This window comes from Cynocephalus volans, chromosome 14 (assembly GCF_027409185.1).
Source record: "Cynocephalus volans isolate mCynVol1 chromosome 14, mCynVol1.pri, whole genome shotgun sequence".
Lineage (NCBI taxonomy): Eukaryota > Metazoa > Chordata > Mammalia > Dermoptera > Cynocephalidae > Cynocephalus > Cynocephalus volans.
This window is the reverse complement of record NC_084473.1, coordinates 9,712,785-9,732,051: the sequence shown is the minus strand read 5'-3', so window position 1 is coordinate 9,732,051 and position 19,267 is coordinate 9,712,785. Positions and strand designations below refer to the sequence as shown.

General features: G+C 36.0%; 1 protein-coding gene across 2 annotated transcripts in view; it reads left to right on the top strand.

The window, feature by feature from the left end:
- Positions 1–19,267, top strand: part of ADAM17 (ADAM metallopeptidase domain 17) — a 61,576-nt gene that overhangs the window by 2,074 nt on the left and 40,235 nt on the right. For both annotated transcript variants that reach the window (XM_063077993.1, XM_063077994.1), the window contains exons 2-4: positions 9,156–9,288; positions 14,635–14,765; positions 15,551–15,639. In XM_063077993.1, coding sequence (XP_062934063.1) covers positions 9,156–9,288; positions 14,635–14,765; positions 15,551–15,639 — 353 coding nt within the window. The remainder of the gene's footprint in view (positions 1–9,155; positions 9,289–14,634; positions 14,766–15,550; positions 15,640–19,267) is intronic.

Here is a 19,267-nt window from a genome sequence, read left to right as displayed (position 1 = left end):
TCTTCATGGCTAATTGAAATTTTTGCATTAGTTTGTTACCTGGCTTTTTTTTTTTTTTTAATTTAATGGAGAGAAATTGTAATTGATACAGATATTAAAGGTTTTGAGTCTTCTCACCTGAATAGCTGCTTTGCGGTTGTCTTGAAGTGGATAACAAGTGACTAGTTGAATGAAAGGCAGGAGAGCTAGTTACGAAGTGCTGAGATGTGGTAAGTCAATACAAATTGAAGGAAAATTTTGAAGTAGGGGTGGTCAGGATGAAGGGTTAAGATAGAGATCTGCTTCATATTAAGGATAAATGTTAATAAAAAGAATAAATATGTATTTCAAAATACTAAAATTATATTTTTGCTACCCTAACACAACTTTCACTTATATCCTGCTGTTGTTTACAGGTGGAAAATAAGCATGAATCCTAGGGAAGCATATAGTATACAGAAAAACATTATTTTCTAGATTGATTTACAACAATATTTGCAGATCATAAGGTTTTTGTTTTGTTTTGTTTTTTAAAGATGACCAGTAAGGGGATCCTAACCCCTGACTTGGTGTCACTAGCACCATGCTCTCCCAAGTGAGCCAACCGGCCATCCCCATATAGGGATCTGAACCCGTGGCCCTGGTGCCATCAGCAACACACTCTCCCAAGTGAGCCACGGGCCGGCCCGTGTTTTGTTTTTTATTTGCAAAGTGAGTACCATTTGTGCCAGAAAAATGCATAGAGTTAACTTGTTTATTCACCTGATATTTGAATAACATATACTGTCTGCCAGGTATTAGGCATGGCATTGGAAATGCAAACATCAGGTAATATTCATCTTCAAGACTTATAAAATAACAGGGAGAACTCCAGAGCACATTATGGCAGATGTTATCATCACAAAGGTGCACTGAACGTAGTCTGGGAAGATTAGTGAAGGCTTCCTGGAAAGAGGCCATACTTGAGCCCAGGTTAGGTAGGTGAAGAGGGAAAGTAAAGACGCTCCTGATCATGGCATTTAGAGACTGAAATGAACCTTGGAGATCATGTCTAGTACTTTTAATAAAGAGGCAGGAAAAATGAGTCTCAGAAAGGTACAGTGAGTTGTCAGTGTTTATACAGCTAGTGATGAATATATGCCTTGTGGGTATTTTTTCTTTTGAAGAATGACTTTTTTTGTGTTTGATAGGGCAGGATGTAATTTGTTGCTTAACTTAACCCTACCATTATTTAGATTGAGTTGGTAAAGACCAACAGATAGTTTCATAGTTAAAGAGCATGGTTTATTGTTTATTAGCCTACTTGTCCTGTAAGTGTTACCATAACTGCAGTATTAAATATTGATTAGGGCATGGTGCTGAGAACACCAGGGTCAAGAGGTTGGATCCCTACACCAGCCACTGCAAAAAAAAAAAAAAAAAAAAAGGTATTGATTAGGCATAGATAACCTTTTTATGAAGGGCAAAAAATATATAATAAATAGAAGCCTGACTTTTGGAGTACTCCATAGGACACTGAAAATGATTTCAATTGAACTGTTATGAAATTGCATAATTTAGGAAAGTTATGAGTCATGTGAGCTTAGTCATGATGATATCTTGTTGAAGTTGCAGCTGGGTGTATACGTCTCACTTTGATTTCAAAATTGTTTTCCCTTTGTGTTACTTTCAATAAAAGAGGATGTAGTGGGTGGAAGGAAAAAATATAGGTCAGAGATGAGGGTTGAAAGTTTGTATCTGAAACATATTTTAAAATTTACCTTGAGGTTACTTACTGGCACGGGGATTCTCCATATTGCAGTGCTTGTTTCATTATTGACAACCCCATCTTACTCAGTATTTTGACATCTGGCTTCCTCTTTTAATATGTTAAGTTTCCTTATAGGCTGCATTCTTTTTAAACCTAAACACTTAACCACCCTAACTGCAACAAGGGAGATTTAATGTAACTCTGCTTTGTAGTAGTCAAAGAGATAAACTATTTCTGGAATAGAATGAAGAGGAGAGTTAGGCAGAGAGCCATGATGGGGAAATTGGAGAAATCATTTTGCTTTCACGGGATTTTCTAGAACATTAAGTGCAGGTGTCCTTCAAGGCCAAGTGTAGCTGATTTTTGGATCCTTCACCACTTTGTATTTGTGAGAGATGGTAAGTGTGTGCAGCTGGAAGTATAATTTGAAGAAAGCCTGAAAAAGATTGGTAGGGAAGTAAGGAAAGTCATTGGCTTCACTGAGGCAGGGAAGTGAAATGAAGGGCTTTTCATGTATTTCTTAACTTAGTCCTAAAATCAGCTAAGGAAATGGGCATCTCCCTCCCTTTCCCCATTTCCTTTGTCTTCTGCCCTTTTAACATGGGTTGTAGATTTTGACAAGGCTCATCCACTACCCTGGTTTCACTTACCATTTGACTGTGTTCTGCTATCTACTAAATATGTATCTCTGACTTGGACTTGTTCTCCGAAGCTCTGGACTCTCATATCCAGCTGCCCATTTGATGTTCCCACCTCAATAGAAATAAAACATGGCACTTCCAATATAACATGTCCAAAATTACTTACCTGTTCTTCTGATTATAGGACAAGGTTTAATCTAGGACTAGGCAGTAGTGCTGGGAATTGTGGAAGTAGTCTTATTGCCTAACCTGAACTTGCATCCGTCTTGGCTACAGAGCCTAATGGGCCAATCCAGATTTCTGCAGAATTCTGCTGACTTTTGTTTGGGCTCAGCTTTTCTGGATGACTGGCCTCACTGGATAGTCTTGGCCCAGGTTAAGTCCCAGTGCTGCTGTGGAACTCTGGATAGGGAATTAGTTGAGGCAGCTAACCATGTTTTTGGTCTGTGATTGGTTGAATTGGCCACTATACTTGAGTATCCACGGATTCTGGTATCCAGCAGGGTCTTGGAACAAATCCTCCTAAGATACTGAAGGATGACTTCATTCCATCCTTTTACTGATATAAACTTACAAATAAACTTATAAAATTAAGTTTTTTAGTTCCCTGGCTCTGGGGTCCCTAGCTTAAGTGATCTCTGCTCTCTTTTTCTCATCCCTTATTCCCAAGGAGGAATTCACTCCCAAGTGCCTAGGGCTTATTGCGTGGCCTGGCCAGGTTGCTTCCCTGTCCTACTGTGTGTTTTGGGGAGTGCTGAAGAGCAGTTCTCAAGTTCTGCACAAGCACGGTAAATACTTCACAGCAGTTCTGGCTTTATCTTTTCCACTTCTGACTTCAGAAGCAAGAGCAGGACCTTATGACACCAAGGTCACAGGTTCGGATCCCCATGTGGCCAGCCCCCCACCTCCAAAAAAGAGCATGACACTGATAATGATGTCACTTTAGGGGAACTTTTTGTACTTCATGCAGGGGAAGAGTAGAGAGTAATGGTGCTACAGAGGTTGTGAATTATACTTGTAGGTTGTATTATAGGAAAATGGCAACCTGCTGCAAAGTTAATGTAAAAAGTCTACAGATGTTTCCAGACTGTTCTCATACAACTTTATATACATTGCCTTCTAATATACATTGGGACAATTATATATATATGCGTATACATATATATGTTTATATATGCACAAATTATACACTTAATATTTTAAAATTTAAAAATTAGGTTTAGCTTAAAAATGTTGACTCTGGGCTTGAAAGAAATATGGGTATACTGTAGGTCACTGTATAAAGTCAATGGCCATAAAAGCCTATCCCAGAGACAAAACATATTATGGTATAAAAGAAGGGTGGAGTGGAAGTTTTATTAAATCTTCTATTGTCAACTCCACCACTACATCCAGAAGGCCAGAAATGAGCACTTCATTTGAGTGTCATGGCACTCAAAAGATTCGGATTTTCATATTTGGGATACTCAACCTATATCAGCTTCTTTTTGCCACTGATGTCAAAGTTGAGAATCATACAATAACAGGTTTGCTTGCTTTTTTTTGGCAGCTGGCTGGTGAATGGATCTGAACCCTTGATTTTGGGGTTACTAACACTGAGCTCTAACCCACTGAGCTAACTGGCCAGCCTAGGTTTGCTTTCTCTTCACGCAGAATCATTGTATGGCTTACCAGTAACACAACTGCATACATATGATGACTTAATGCAAAAGAAGTCCTATGTAAATGAGCACTGTAACTGCAAACTGTATATAAGGAACAAGATAGAATATGAAACTCCAGATCTTTCAACATCCACTTGTCCCTTGTGTCAACCCCTCCCCCACATCTCTCCTACTTGTATTTTTTATCTCAATGAATGATACCACTATCTACCCAGGTACCCAAACCGGAACCTTCAGAGTCTTTTAGTGATCTCCACCTGGTTTGCTGAGCAGCTTACCAGCGGATTTCCCAGATTCTGTCACCTCTCCCAGGGTGACAGAGATGCAAAGGATTACTCAAGGCCCATTTCTCCAGAGCAGTGAGAGGCCCGAAGCAGTTACCCCCAGGAATAATTCTTTCAGGAACAGAAAAATCCCGGGAATAGCCCCAGTCAGGTTTTCTCTCCTTTTTATTCTCTAGGCAAGAAAGTTACAGAAAAGGAACATAGGTGGTTACAAAAAGAACAATGAGATAATCGTTGTACTTTCCCATCATAAGGTTTAGCTGCACCAAGGACATCTGCCCTTATAGCAAGCATTTTTGCTGTGTTAGAATTTTTTTTATCTAAAACAGAGACTTTAGTCCTGGGACAGTTTTCTGTCTTTCCCAAGCTTAGCACTTCTATGTGCAATACCAAAAGGTTAGGCTTTGTGAAATACATGTGCTTATAAATGTTAGTATCCTCTACAAGATTCCAGTCTTGTTCTCCTCCAGCCCATTCTCCACGCTGCAGTCATAATGAAATTTCTAACTTACAGCTGTTGCCCTTATCCAAAGTCCAAAATGCTTAGTTTTGTTCCATGGCCCTTCATGACCTGGCCTCTGCCTGCCTCTCCTTCCTCACAACTCATCATATTCTCTCTGTGCTGCTCTGCACTGCAGCCTCCCTGAGTTGCTTTCACTCTTATATTCTGTGTTTCTAATTATGTCCTCTACTTAAAACCTGTTCTTTCTTTCCCTTCTCTTGGCTGCAGCCTCATCCTGTTGCTCTTAACTTCATTACTGCTTCCCTGGGAAAGAGTCCTTGGCTCACCAGGCAAGGGTCATGCCCCTTCTCTGTCCTTCTATAACTTCCTGCAACTACTACTCTCAGCATATGACACACTTTATAATAATTTTTTGTGTAATGATCTTTCCTCCTATGTCATAATACTGGAAATGTATTTCTTTTTCTCACTCTTGGATCCCTAGGGCCTGAAAAATGAGGTTCTCAATAAATATTTGTTAAATAAATGAGTAAATGGAGCTTGGTGAAATAGAGGGGAAAAAAAGTGTAGAATGTGTGTGTAAAAAAGGAGGGGTGGAGGTGGGATAGAAAGATACGAAGGCAGTGAGGAAGGAGGATAGGGTCCCTATGGACAGACAGGAGACCAAGTGAGGGGAGTGAGACCGTAGAATTTAGCCGAGCGGGGAGGGGTGAGTAGGGGACACCTACATAACACTCCATCTGACCTTTTGAGTTAAGTTGTTTCTATTTTCTAATTTGTGTTTGTAGTAGTTGAAATGAGAAAAGCTTAGCTTTGTTTAGGGTGATTGCTGGAACAACTGGTAGAAAATAAGGAAAAGTGCTCTCATTCTAGAGAATGAGGGGCAGTCATGGTGGAATTTTTAAGATACAGAATATGACCAGGTACTGAGTTAAAGTTTTTGCAACATTGTCTAGTCTTAACTATAATAAACTCCACTGTAAGAAGGCCAGGTGGTTTGTACTTAACTTTATTTAAGTATTTGTATATTGATAAGAGATAAACTCTTGGGAAGTGGTGAGAAATAATATTCTGTTGAAAAGGCTATTGAAAATTGAGATTACCAATGGTTAGAATTTGGGAAGTGAAGTGCCATGAAATATTGAGTATCTTGAGAGGTTACTTGCTAGTGAAAAGACAATAGCAAGAGCAGTAAGTAGCTCCAGTTTGGCTCGAAAGGAAGAGCTGTTTGTAATGGCTCCAGGATGTCCTATTTGAGATATCCAGTTATTAAAAGAGAATAAATTACAGTGGAAACATATTAGTTAAGTATTTTAAAATGCTTTAGCAAGCTACATTTTAAAAAGTGCCTATGATAGAAAATACACCCAAAATAACCAGTGAGGTTGTTGTCTTGCCCTTATTTTTTTTCCTTGGCCTATTTTTATATGTAAAGATCATGCAATATGAATAGTTTGTAATCTACCTTTGTTTATTTAACATTATAGCATAAGTATTTTCTTGTGTTCTCAAAAACCTGTTGTAAGAAGCATTTTAAATAGTTGTAGATTTTCTCATCATTTGGAAATGCTATAATTTACCTATTTTTCAGTTAATAATTTACCTTATTTCTGGTTTTTGTTCTTAAAAATAATGCAAGGCTGAATAATGAACATCTTTGTGCTTAAAGGTTTTTTTCTTTGAGCTGTTTCTTTAGCTTAATTCAGTGGTTTTCAAACTTGAATGTGCATCAGAATCACCTGGAAGGCTTGTTAGACACAGATTGCTGGACCCATCATGAGGATTTCTAATTGAAAGAAATCTGATTTCTGAGGGAAGGCTTGAAAATCTGCATTTCTAACTAGTTCCCAGGGGCTGCTGGTGTTGCTGGTGTGAGGACTACACTTTGAGAACTACTGGCCTGTATTATTACAATGAAACTACAAAACTGGGGTTCAGTTTCTAAGTCAGTAGGAGTGATTATGGTCTTGAATGAAACTGAATTCATGTACCAACCTGCATCAGGAAAGTTGAATATCTAAAGGATTGTATTGGTATCTCACCATTGAGAATTTGTGCATTTTGTGAACATATGAGTGCTGATATGTGCACGGCTCTATGCTGAGTATTATGAGATAAGGATACTGTGATGAATGAAACATAGCTCCCTTTTGGTCATTTCATAATCTATTTATGATTTAAGACAAATCTGTCGTAACTAAAAAGTGCCGGAGGAAAGATATAAACAAAGGCTTTGTGAGGTCATGTTTGGTTGACAAATCAAAAAGTAGGAGACCAAGAAGTAGAAGGTCCCAGAAGAGCTAACCTTTTTTTTTTTTTTTTTTTTTTTTAAAGGAGTTTCAGAAGTATGACATCTAGAAAGCTTGGGTATTTCAGCCAGACAGCCCCAAATGCAAAACCCAGATCTGTGCTACATTAGCTTTGTGATATTAGACAAATTACTTACTCACTGTGAGTCTATGTCTTTATCTGTAAAATGAAGATAATGCCCCAGGGATGTTTGTGGGGATAATGTAGTAAAACATCCACTGTGGTGCCTTGTAGGGAACACTCAAAAATTGTTGAATAAACGGTAAGCTTCTTGAACGTTTTCCATTGGTGCCACTAGCATTACAATTGGCAGGACCAAATCACCAAGAATTATCTCCATCGGCATAAAAGAGTCTGATGCCTTCTGAAACAGTTTTCCTCTGGATTAAATTTAAAAGGACATTTTGTTAACAGAAAATCGGTGGTATCTAGCAAGTAAGAAATTTCCTACCACTTTATTTAGTTTTATCTTATGTTAGAACCTTGAATGAACTGTGATTAAATTTACTTTCATTAGATAGCAGTATGCTTACTCCCTTGCTTTTTTCCAGTTTAAATATTATATAACAATGAAGTACTTTTCCTTCTTTGATCACTCTTTGTAAACTAGCCTTTCCTATTCCCTGTCTCTTTTATCTTGCTTTAATGTCCACAGCACTGGCATATATTTTCTTGTGCATTGTCTATCTCTCCCAAACTAAAATGAAGCAAGGACTTTGTTTTGTTAATGCTATATTTCAACACTTACACCAATGCCTGGTTGATAGCAGTGAATGAATGAATTGGTAAATGAACTAGTTGAAGGCAAAGGAGAGAAGTATTGGGTTGATTCTGTTAAAACTGGCTTTGTGAGCATATTTAACATCAGTAGCAATAAACTTGTAATTTAAATTCCTTCTACATTTAGGGAATTCTAAGTCCATTGGAATAAGTTTTGAATACCATTGCTTCTGCGGTGATATTTGTTGAGAAAAAAGGAAAGCTTCATCTCAAATATTTTTAGATGGTTTTTAAAGAGACGCAAGTTGCCCAACTTGTCTTCTAAAACTCCTCCTCATTTTGCAGGAGGCAGCAGTTTCAGTTGTTGAAAAGTGATTTATAGATGTAGCATATAGTTTATTGTATTTACTCTTGTTCTGTACCAAATCTTATTTGTGCTTTTTCTATCTTTGTTTTTCGGGGAGTGCATCTTTTCTTTTCCTGGGTGCCGAGTCAGTTTGGTAAAATAATTCATGTTAATTTTCTTCTAGGGATTAGATGGTTTTATTGGTTCTATTTCCTGGTGTCAGTGGATTGATACATTGAGTGTCGGAAGGCAGCAATGATGGGATACTACTACTTTTTTGCTTTTTAATTTGGAACATGTGATTTTTCTGTAAAAGATTTACTTTCCCAGTTTTGGTTTGCTCAGGCCATTAATACTTTTGTTGCTGTTTCTTTTTACACATCAACTGATGAGAAATTGATGTAGCCCAGTTTGGCGATAAGGTCAAGTTGGCTACCTTCACTTTAGGAATTCTAAACATACAAGCCAGAAATGTCTTTAATCTAGAAGTTATTTCATTGCACAAATGATACTCTTTGCTATATCAAAATTATTAGTATTTAATATGCAGTGCATGTTTAGATTTCCCTAATTGTCTCAAATATCTTTCCACAGTTGATTTGTTTGACCTAGGATCCAAAGAGATTCAAATGTTGCGATTGCTCGCTGTATTCTTAAGTCTATTATGTCTCCACACCTCCTTTCTTTCTCATGATATTTATTTCCTGAAGAAACTGGGTCATTTGCTCTGTAGGAATTCTAACATTCTAGGTGTGGCTGATTGCTTCCTCCAGTTATTTAACTTGACAACATCTAATTCCCTTTATGTCCTAAAAACTGGAAGTTAGGTATTTATTAGATTCAAGTTCAGTTTTTTGGGGAGAATACTTCCTTAGTCGTGCTGGGCACTTCATAGTGCATAACATCAGGAAGAGTTTATTGTCTGGCACTCCTATTTTAGTGATATTACAATTGATTAGTAGGTTTAGATGCTAATAACCTTTTTGCCTTTATTTCAGAGAAACTTGATTCTTTGCTCTCAGACTATGATATCCTCACTTTATCTAATATCCAGCAGCACTCGTTAAGAAAAAGGGATCTACAGGCCGCGACACACTTAGAAACCCTGCTAACTTTTTCAGCTTTGAAAAGGTAATTTGAACTACTCATAGGATAATGTTGGGGCTGAGTGGGGCTTGGTTTGGCAAAAGGAGAAAAAAAAGAGTATCTACTGAAATCTTAGGAAATTAAATTTTAAAGATTTGTAATTGATATAATTATAATCTGTTATATGAATCTCATATAGTGTAATGCTTATTCTAAAATTCATACTGATGAATATTTTTAAAAAGTGAGCTGGCTCAGTTGCTTAGAGTGTGGTGCTGATAACACATAGGTTCAGGGTTTGATCCCTGTACCAGCCAACCAACAACAACAAAAAACAATAAAAAATAAAAAAGTAAGTAGGTGTTCCACAGGTATTAATATGTTTATGAAATTCGAACAGTATTTTAATTAATTGAATGCTTATAGTACCTTATATTTTTGCTGTTACCATCAACTGTATACTAAATATTATCTTCATTTTACATATGAGGTTTAGAGATAAAGGTTTTTTATTTAGGATCCCACAGCCTGGTGGTGTGTTGGGTCTAGAATTTAGTGTTCTTTCTACATTGAATTCCTCTTACTTTATAGCATAAACTGATTGTTGTGGTCTGTTTAGGCAGCAATTTTAATATTGCTCATGTTGTTTCGCAGATTTAAATCTGTTCAATAATTTCAGGCCACTTTCTAAAGTCTTTTTAGGAAGCTTTATCCAATGTCAAAAAACAAACACTAAGGGAATATAAGTGGGCTGAATTATTCTTTAGTCATAGGATAGGCCTTTTCCACCACATTTTACAAAAATACAAGTAATATGTGAACCTGGTTTAAAAAACAAACTACAGAGAGTATATAAAAAGTTTTCATTTCTTCATAACTCAGTTGACTTCCTATACCCAGAGAGGTTTTCTTGTGTAAACTTCCAAAAGATTTTAATGAATATTTTTTGCATACAGTTCTGTAGGTGATATTGATAACATAGATTTACCTCATTTTAAACAGCTGCATAAATAATCCTATTGTACAAAATTGTAGCACCTTATTGACTAGTACCTTACAAATGGATATTGTTAACGAAAGTGACTTCTTTCTTATAAGAAATGATGCTCCAGTGAGTACCTTTGTAGATACACCTTGTTTAGGTGTTTTTATAGGAAACATTCCTAGAAGGAGAATTAGTGTGTTGAGGATATTTATAATATAAATATTTATTGATTTTGTCATGTTTTCTGCCCAAAAGAGTAGACCAATTTATTCTTCCAGCAGTAATATACAAGTTTACCTGCTTCCTGTTACCCTTGCCAGGACTAGGTTTTATCAGCCTTTAACTTTTGCCCCTCTGAGAGGGGATGGTATCTCATAGTTGTTTTAATTTTCATTTTGTGTGAACTTAAGCATCTTTTTATATATTTATAAGTCATTTGTTTTATATTTCTATGAACTGCCTTTTCATATACTTTGACCATTTTTCTATTGGGTTTGTCTTTTTGGCCAGGGAATTGCAGTAGTGCTTAGTATATAAAGGAAATCGGTCTATTATCTCACAAGTTATTGATATTTTATGCAAATATATATATATTTTACTATATTTTAATTTTTCCTAGCTATTGGCGTCAGCCTTAGGTTATTTTTTTATTTTATTTTTTTATTTTTTTTTTTTAAAAGATGACCGGTAAGGGGATCTTAACCCTTGACTTGGTGTTGTCAGCACCACGCTCAGCCAGTGAGCTAACCGGCTATCCGTATATGGGATCCGAACCCGGGGCCTTGGTGTTATCAGCACCGCACTCTCCTGAGTGAGCCACGGGCCGGCCCCCTTAGGTTATTTTTGAATGACTTTTTTTGGTTTGGTTTTATGTCAGAATATTACAATATTGGTTATTTAGCTTCCAACCTACAGCAAATTAGAGCAGAGTGGTAATAATAATGATAGCTACAGTTTATCAGGTGTTTATTTTGTGTGGTTTACTAGGCACTTTGAATAAGTTATCTCTAATAATTATCCCTCATTCTCTGTGTAGAAGTTATTACTCCTTTTTTGAGGGTTAGAAAAAAAAAAATTGAGGCTCAGAGAGGCTAGGTGGTTTGCCCAAAATCACTCATCTGTAAATGGCATATAGGGTTTGAACACAGGTCTGATTCCAGAATTTGTGTTATTTCTGTTACACTGGTGGGGAGTTTGGTGATGTATCTTGGATACAGTAGTGAGAAATGAGAAGGAGAAAGGAAAGAGGGAGGAAACTATCAAATGATAAGAATTCAAAATTTAGCTTTCTGGATTCCTTTTAAAGTTAGATTTGACGTGTCCTGTAGAATGCTTGCCATAGGGGCAAATACTTCCGTAGCCTTACATATTTCTCTTTCATGTTTCATAGGTGACATTGATTATTTAAGGAAATATTAAACGATATCCACTTACCTTCTGTGTAAAGAAGTAGAGAGGTTTGCAACTTATTTTATTTCTGTTTCTCATAACACAAATACCTGAAACTGAGTAATTTGTAAAGAAACAGTATTTATTGCTTATAATTTTAGAGGCTGGGAAGTCCAAAGTCAAGGGAACACATTTGGTGAGGCCCTTGTTCTTGGTGGTGGCTCTATAGTGATGCAGGGTGTCACATGGTGAATGGCTTGAGCTAGAGAGCTAACTCCTCACTTGCTCTCCTTTTAAAGCCATCAGAACCACGCACATTACCCGCATTAAACCATCAGTGGAGTAATCCATTCATGCAGGTGCAGTCCTCATAATCTAATCACCTTTACAAGGCCTCATATTTCAATTACCATAATAGGATTTCCCATCCCCTTAAGACTGTCACAGTAGCAAATAAGTTTCTAATACAAGAAACTTTGGGGCACACAATTCAATCCATGCAATTGTTTAATGGGAAATCTTTCTAACAGTCAGTGAGAATTTTGTACCAGGTGCTTTAAAATAGGTTATTTCATTTAACCCTCAAAACCAGTGTTAGTAGGGGAATACTTAGGTTCATTCAGAGATTAAGGTCAAACATTAAGGAAGTGGTAGAGAGGATTTGAACCGTGTTTGTCAGTCTCCAAAGCCCACACCCTTTCCTTTCTGTCATATTGTGTTATGAAAGCTTTAAAAAAAAACACCTAGAGTAGCTGAAACTATCAGTTTGTACCAGGCCGAAGTTAATGTGAAGCCACTTACTACTTGGTGGTGATGCTAAATGAGAAGATTTTGTTTTTAGATAGCAGGGAAGACAAAATAATTTAAACTGAGATCATTACATTAAATTTGGATGTTACTATTCGAGATTGAAAAAGCAATGGAAGGGCCGACTGCGTGGTGCACTCGGGACAGTGCAGCACTGGGAGCGCAGCGGCGCTCCTGCCACGGGTTGGATCCTATATAGGAATGGCCGGTGCGCTCACTGGCTGAGTGCGGTGCGGGCGACACCAAGCCAAGGGTTGCGATACCCTTACCGGTCACAAAAAAGACAAAAAAAAAAAAAAAAGAAAGAAAAAACAATGGAAATGCTGAGATATTGCATGATGAGTTCAGGTAACTTTATGAAAAAAAGAAACCTTTAAACATTCGCCTTACAAGTTACATTTCCTGTTTGTTATAAGCCAAGAAATACTCTTATTCCAAAGTCATGAAAAAAAAAAGCTGCAAATATTTTGATACTGTTTTGGTAATGTTACCAGATTTTTTTTTTTTTGAAAAAGTTAAACATTCCTCCTAAAAGTGAAAAATCTCAGACAATTTGAGGAGGGCTAGACCTGATAAAGAAATAAAGTGATATACCTGACTAAATGGACCATTAAAAAAGATAGGAAAATGTTAATGCAGATTGATCAGCACTATGTTAATTCAGAAAATGTTAATTCAGATTGATCAGCTGGTAGTTACTGGAAATCCTTAAATAAAAAGTCAGAAAGATAAAAGAATATATTAAGGAAGTCTGTAAGTAAATGACTTCACATAATTTTGGGAGGATAAAGTGAAAGAAATTTTGACTGATATCCTGTTGGATGTTTTATAGGTCAAAGCTAAGATCAGAAAGTGAAAAAAACATGAATTTTACCATTACTTGGTCTTTATCGTTAATGTGGAAAATGGAGAATGGAATTCCAGTGCTTTTTCTGGAAAGAACATTAAGTAAAAGTAATATTGCAATTCATAGAGAGTTTTAAAACTAAATAATAAAGCATTTATAATAGACATTTATAATGCTTCTCTTTCCAAATTTTCAATGTAACTGAAGGGGAAAAAAATAACAGAATGTGTGTGAAGATTTGTTTTAGGATAGCAGGAGAAAATGTTCCAAGGTTTTATGAAATAATGTTCTATTGTGTGTCTTTCCCTCTGACCATTAAAAAACCACAAGCAAACTAAAATTACTTTGTTTATGCTTAAAAAGTTAAAAATATTTGTTGCCATGGAGACAGTTCTAGTTTAGATTTCTTCCTGGCAGCTTAAAGACTTATGCAAACCCATGGGGAAGTAACATTTTGTATTTTCAACACCACAGCTGACAAAATTTGTTCCTGTGGCTGAGATGAATAACATACCTTTCTTTGTCTTTGATGTTCATGGGCGCATTGAAAGGCTCTGTAAATAGTAATTGAAAGTCTTGCTCACCACTCGCAGTTTTTATGCCATGACTGAAACTTGTAGAAAACAAAAAGAATATTAAGCCAATGAAAGAATTGGAGTGTATATTTTAATGTCTGTGTTGGGTATCTTGCATTTATTTTCCTGATGGTAATTGTGTATTCATTTTTTCAAGATAAGTTCTTTTGAGAAGGGAAAAAAAAGCATGAATGCTTTTAAAGCAGCAGTAATTAATTTTGCACAGCAATAAAAATTATTTTCCCATAGACTACCCAGCTTGGTTGCCAGAGGCAGCATAATAAAGGGTTTTGAAATAAACCAAGTTCAATCTCCAGTTTCACTATTTACTAGCTGTGTGACCTTGAGAATGTTGATTAACCTCCTTGCCTCAGTTTTCACTGATATGAAGTGGAGATAATGGATACAGAGTGCCTAACACGAAGTAGGTATACCATAAATGATATATAATAATATTAGTCTTTAATGATACAATTTTGAAATAAGCTGGACTCCAACTACTCAGATGTGTGTATTTTTATTCTTCAGAGTTTCCAGGAAAGACCAATGCATAAGCTCTTTGAATCTTTTCTCCGCCAGTAGTATTTTCTTTTGGTCTGCAAGTTTTTACAACTAAACGAATTAGTCCACTTGTCTTTATAGCAGGTACCTAGTAAAACATTGGTTATAATTTGCATAGTGTTTTGTTAATGTCAGCTCCTCTGGCTTTTTAAGAAATTTTAAGTAAATGAAAATTAGGCTTCTATTTTATGTGGTAAAAGTAAAATATGAATGCATTCTTTCTTCAGGCATTTTAAATTATACCTGACATCAAGTACTGAACGCTTTTCACAAAATTTCAAAGTTGTGGTGGTGGACGGTAAAGATGAAAGCGAGTACACTGTGAAATGGCAGGACTTCTTCAGTGGACACATGGTTGGTTAGTATGGAACTTGTTCATTTGCTCTTGTGTCTGGGGTGTTAGGTCTCCAAATCTAACTCGATTGCATATTCTATTTTGGTGAGGAGGGGAAAGTGTCACAGAAGCACATTCTTTGACTGTTTTGTTTGAGCTATCTAAGTTTGGAAGCAGAAGCATTCTAATAGGAGGAAATTGATATTATCTATCATGTTATACTAGCTGGCTGGCTTGATAATTAAAATTAATTTTCTCTCAAGTGAAAAGAATTTAGCCTTCTCTTGTCTTCAGGCAAGGATTGTAGGCTTCTATTATGAGATTTTTAAACAGGGAAACGAGGAGATAAAATAATTTACTTTATGATCCTATTATGTATTTATTTGAGAAAATATATCAAAGAAGCAATTGCAGTTTACTTTTTGAACTTTTTCTGCAATAAGAAAAAAGAAGTGGCATTGAAATTCCTGAATAGTACAGTTCAAGGCATGTATGTTCCAAATCATGCTTTCTGCCTTCTCTTTGTTCTTCCTTACCCAAAAGTAGGTAGAGTTATTCCAGAGGAAAATCTACAGTTTTGTTTTGGGAAAGGGATAGGTTTAAAATGACAAGACTTGAGGCTCCTCCTTAGGAGGTGTGAATTATCTCGCTTTCTGGGGCCTTTGTTTCTTGGTTGCAGAGCTCTCAGAGTACCTAGGCAAATTCCTCTCTGGTAGAGGGTTTGGTTGGTTTTTATTGACAGTAGTGCATAGTTGATTTTTTGATATAAATATTTTTAATTAATAAAAAACATTTCTTTTTCTCTTAAGGTGAGCCTGACTCTAGGGTTCTAGCCCACATAGGAGATGATGATGTTACGATAAGAATCAACACAGATGGGGCAGAATATAATATAGAGGTAAATCTACACCTGAATTATTTTCAATACCTCGTGTCTCTGATTTTTTTTTTTTTTTTTTGTCTTTTTTTCGTGACCGGCACTCAGCCAGTGAGTGCACCGGCCACTCCTATATAGGATCCGAACCCGCGGTGGGAGCGTCGCTGCTCTCCCAGCGCCGCACTCTCCCCAGTGCGCCACGGGCTCGGCCCAGTGTCTCTGATTTTTAAAAAGCTTCTCAGTTGTTTTAAAATGACAATGGTGAAAATTAATTATACTTATATAAAGTTTTTTTTAATACCAGGAAAGTAGATTTAAAAAAGAAAAAGGATAATATTTTTTACATTTCTAAGAAGCTGTCACAAGATGCATCCTTTATTTCTAAGTACCATAATTGAGAGAGTCACATGAGGGGTGGATAATTAGGAAGAGAAAACTTTTTTCCTTCCTGACTCACTTTTCCTATTCTTTCTGTAATAATTCTACTCTAAGTGTAAACATTTTCAAAGATGAAGGCAAAGTCTTGATTTCTTCATTTCTCCCTTTCTCTACTAGATACTCTGGAAAGCCTAGATCAATAAAAGGTGATAATTCAGAGTCTGAGGAAACTTTAGGAAACTGTCAGGCTCTGTCCACTTGTTATATTCTAGACACTTGTTATGTATAGTCCTTGTTATATTGAAGGACTAGCAGTAGAAATCAAGACCAAAATAGTCATGTTTGTGGAAGATGCATATCCACATGTCAGTTATTAGTCTAGGAAATAAAACCTTTGCTGCGTATTTTAAGTTGATTCTTTGTTTCTCAGAAAATGAGAACACTCTGGGTAGTGGTGGTGATATCACCAAAACAGATCACCTGTAGGAAAATTGTAATTCAGGTAAGTCAAAATGAAATTTTCAGGTGTGTTTGAGTGCTGGTTAGTGGTAAGACAGGGTGCTAGTGCTGGAAACCCTATATATACATTTCAATAATATCCACATTACATAGATCTTTGTCTCTAAAAAAAGGAACCAATGGCCTTGCAGTATGTCATAGTCTGTTAATGTTTAGACTATCTCATGTCAATATTTTGGGAAATCTACCTACCAGAAAGAAAAGTTTAGTACAAAGGAAAGGAACTGATATTATAAATAAGTTATAAATTCTAGAATAGGCAAGTTAATCACTAGGGTGTCTTAAATTTGCTGCTGCTTTCAATTCGTATTTAAAAATACCTTTGTTTTGAAAATACATGCTCCTTGCAAAATTCAGAAAACAGAACGATTTTATTAAATCTTACCACATCTTCAGATAACTATTCTTGATATTTTGAATATCCTTCCAATTTTTTTTCTATGTGTATACATTGTACAGACTTCCTGCAAAACTGGGACCGTAAAATATGTATATTTTGTTTTCACACATTTTTCACTTAACAGTGTAATAAGGGGTTCAGTCCCTGTACCAGCCAGCCACCAAAAAAGTCCCAAACAATATAATTATAAATATCTCTTTATGTTAATAAATATAGATCTAAATTAGGATTCATAATAAAGGCTGCCTGTTGTTCCACTGAAACAATGTACCATTTATTTAACCAGTCCTCCATTGATGCTTGATTTATTTCTAATTTTTGAAATATTAGGCTATAGTGAACACAATTAGGCTGTAATGAACAGCCTTGGGCACACCTTTTGTGCATCTGTTTAGTTGAGATGTTATTCATCAGATGACTTTTTCCAGCAACCTGTTAGTAAAAGTGGTAATAGGATTAGCTTTTTATTAATAATGGCTACCTTTCTTTTGAAATCTTAATACATAACTGGATTCATTATCTTACATTATCTTCAAGTTAGGTATTATCACTACTTTACCTAATGAGAGAAGTTATGCTCGGTGAGAGAAGTTATTCTCAAGATAGATTGAATTACTTGTCCAAAGCACATAGTGAAGTAAGGTTGAAGTTTGAACTCAGGTGTCTTTGATCCCATAGCCTGCTGTCACACTATTTATGTGAACTTAGAAATGTTTGATCCAAAAACATTTTTTTTCTCTTCTCCTATTCATAGGCCAAGTGAGCTTTACTAAATATGGAAGATTCCTATAGCCCAGGAGTTGGGTTAGTTAACTTTTGAGGTCTCTGCTAGCCCTGAGATTCTATAAACCATTGTTTCTTAAATCTACCTCAGACATGGATTATGAAAGAAGGTGTGTGTGTTTGTATTTGTGTGTATATATTCAACAGATATAATTCGTATACTATACTATTCACCCATATGTATGTAATGTATACAATTACATAGTTTTAATTTTTCTTTTTTTGTGGCTGGCTGGTATGTCTGTAGTTTTTAGTGTATTCATACTTTTCACCCATATGTATGTAATGTATACAATAACATAGTTTTAATTTTTCTTTTTTTGTGGCTGGCTGGTATGTCTGTAGTTTTTAGTGTATTCATAAAGTTATGCAAACACCACCACAGTCAAATTTAGAACATTTTCATGACCCCAAAAAGAAACTGTTTAGCCTTCCCTTCTGTCTCCCTAACGCCCTCAGCCTCAGGTAACCACATCTCCTGTCTCTAGATTAACCAATTTTGGTTATTTCATGTAAATGGACTCATACAATGGGTGGTCTTTTGTGTGTGGCTTCTCTCACTTAGAATAAAGTTTTCGAGTTTCATCCATGTTGTAGCATGAGTACTTAATTTCTTTTTATTGCTAAATAATAAAAATCATGTGTGGATAAAGTGGCTGTACCATTTTACATTCTCATCAGCATATATGAGGGTACTGATTTCTTCACATCCTCACCAGTATTTGTCTTTGATTATAGCCATCTTAGTTGGTATGAAGCAGCATCTCTTTGCATTTTCTTGATAGGGATATACAAGGGTACTTCAAACAGTTCATGTAAAGATTTGTATTATCTTTTAATTCCATTTTTCCGCAAAATTTTAAGTACCAATACACACACACACACACACACACAGATTTTTTTTGGGGGGGGGTACATGCCCCATAAGCTGCCTGGTTCTGATGAATCTCGTGTCCTTATAGAGAAGAACTTTGTTTTGAAAATGCAGAAGCATCCGTTTGACTTGGGTAGCCTTTGGAGTATGTTAGTTGTGATTTACTCTGGACATGCAGCATTGTAAATGCAGATTTTTAAAAAATTGCTTTCCCTGAAACTGATAATAAGTTTCAGGCATATTGTTCCAAGTTTTCAGCTTCTTTCATAAAAATATATTTTCTCTTTGCTGTGCATAAAATCTAGCATAGCAAAAAGATGCCAAACACCTGAATGTTAAGGAAACTAGAATGGAAATGCTACATGAACAAAAACCTTGTCTAACTTTTATTGCTATATCATCATCACCTATAACAATGCCAGTATACAGTAGGCATTACATAAATATTTTTGAATGAATGAAAAGGAAGTGCATTTTTCTCTTCCGGATCCTCTAAAAAATTTCATAACTTGTGCAAACTAGTAATGCTTTTCTTATACAGATAAAATAATCAGAGAGAATAATCCAGGTATTTATTTACCAGCACAGAAACTCCATATGATAAAAGTTGAAGTGATTTATTTTGGTTAAAATGACTAGTCAGTTTACTTAACCTAGAAATGAATGTTATCTAAGAACAAGCAAGGATGTTGGAA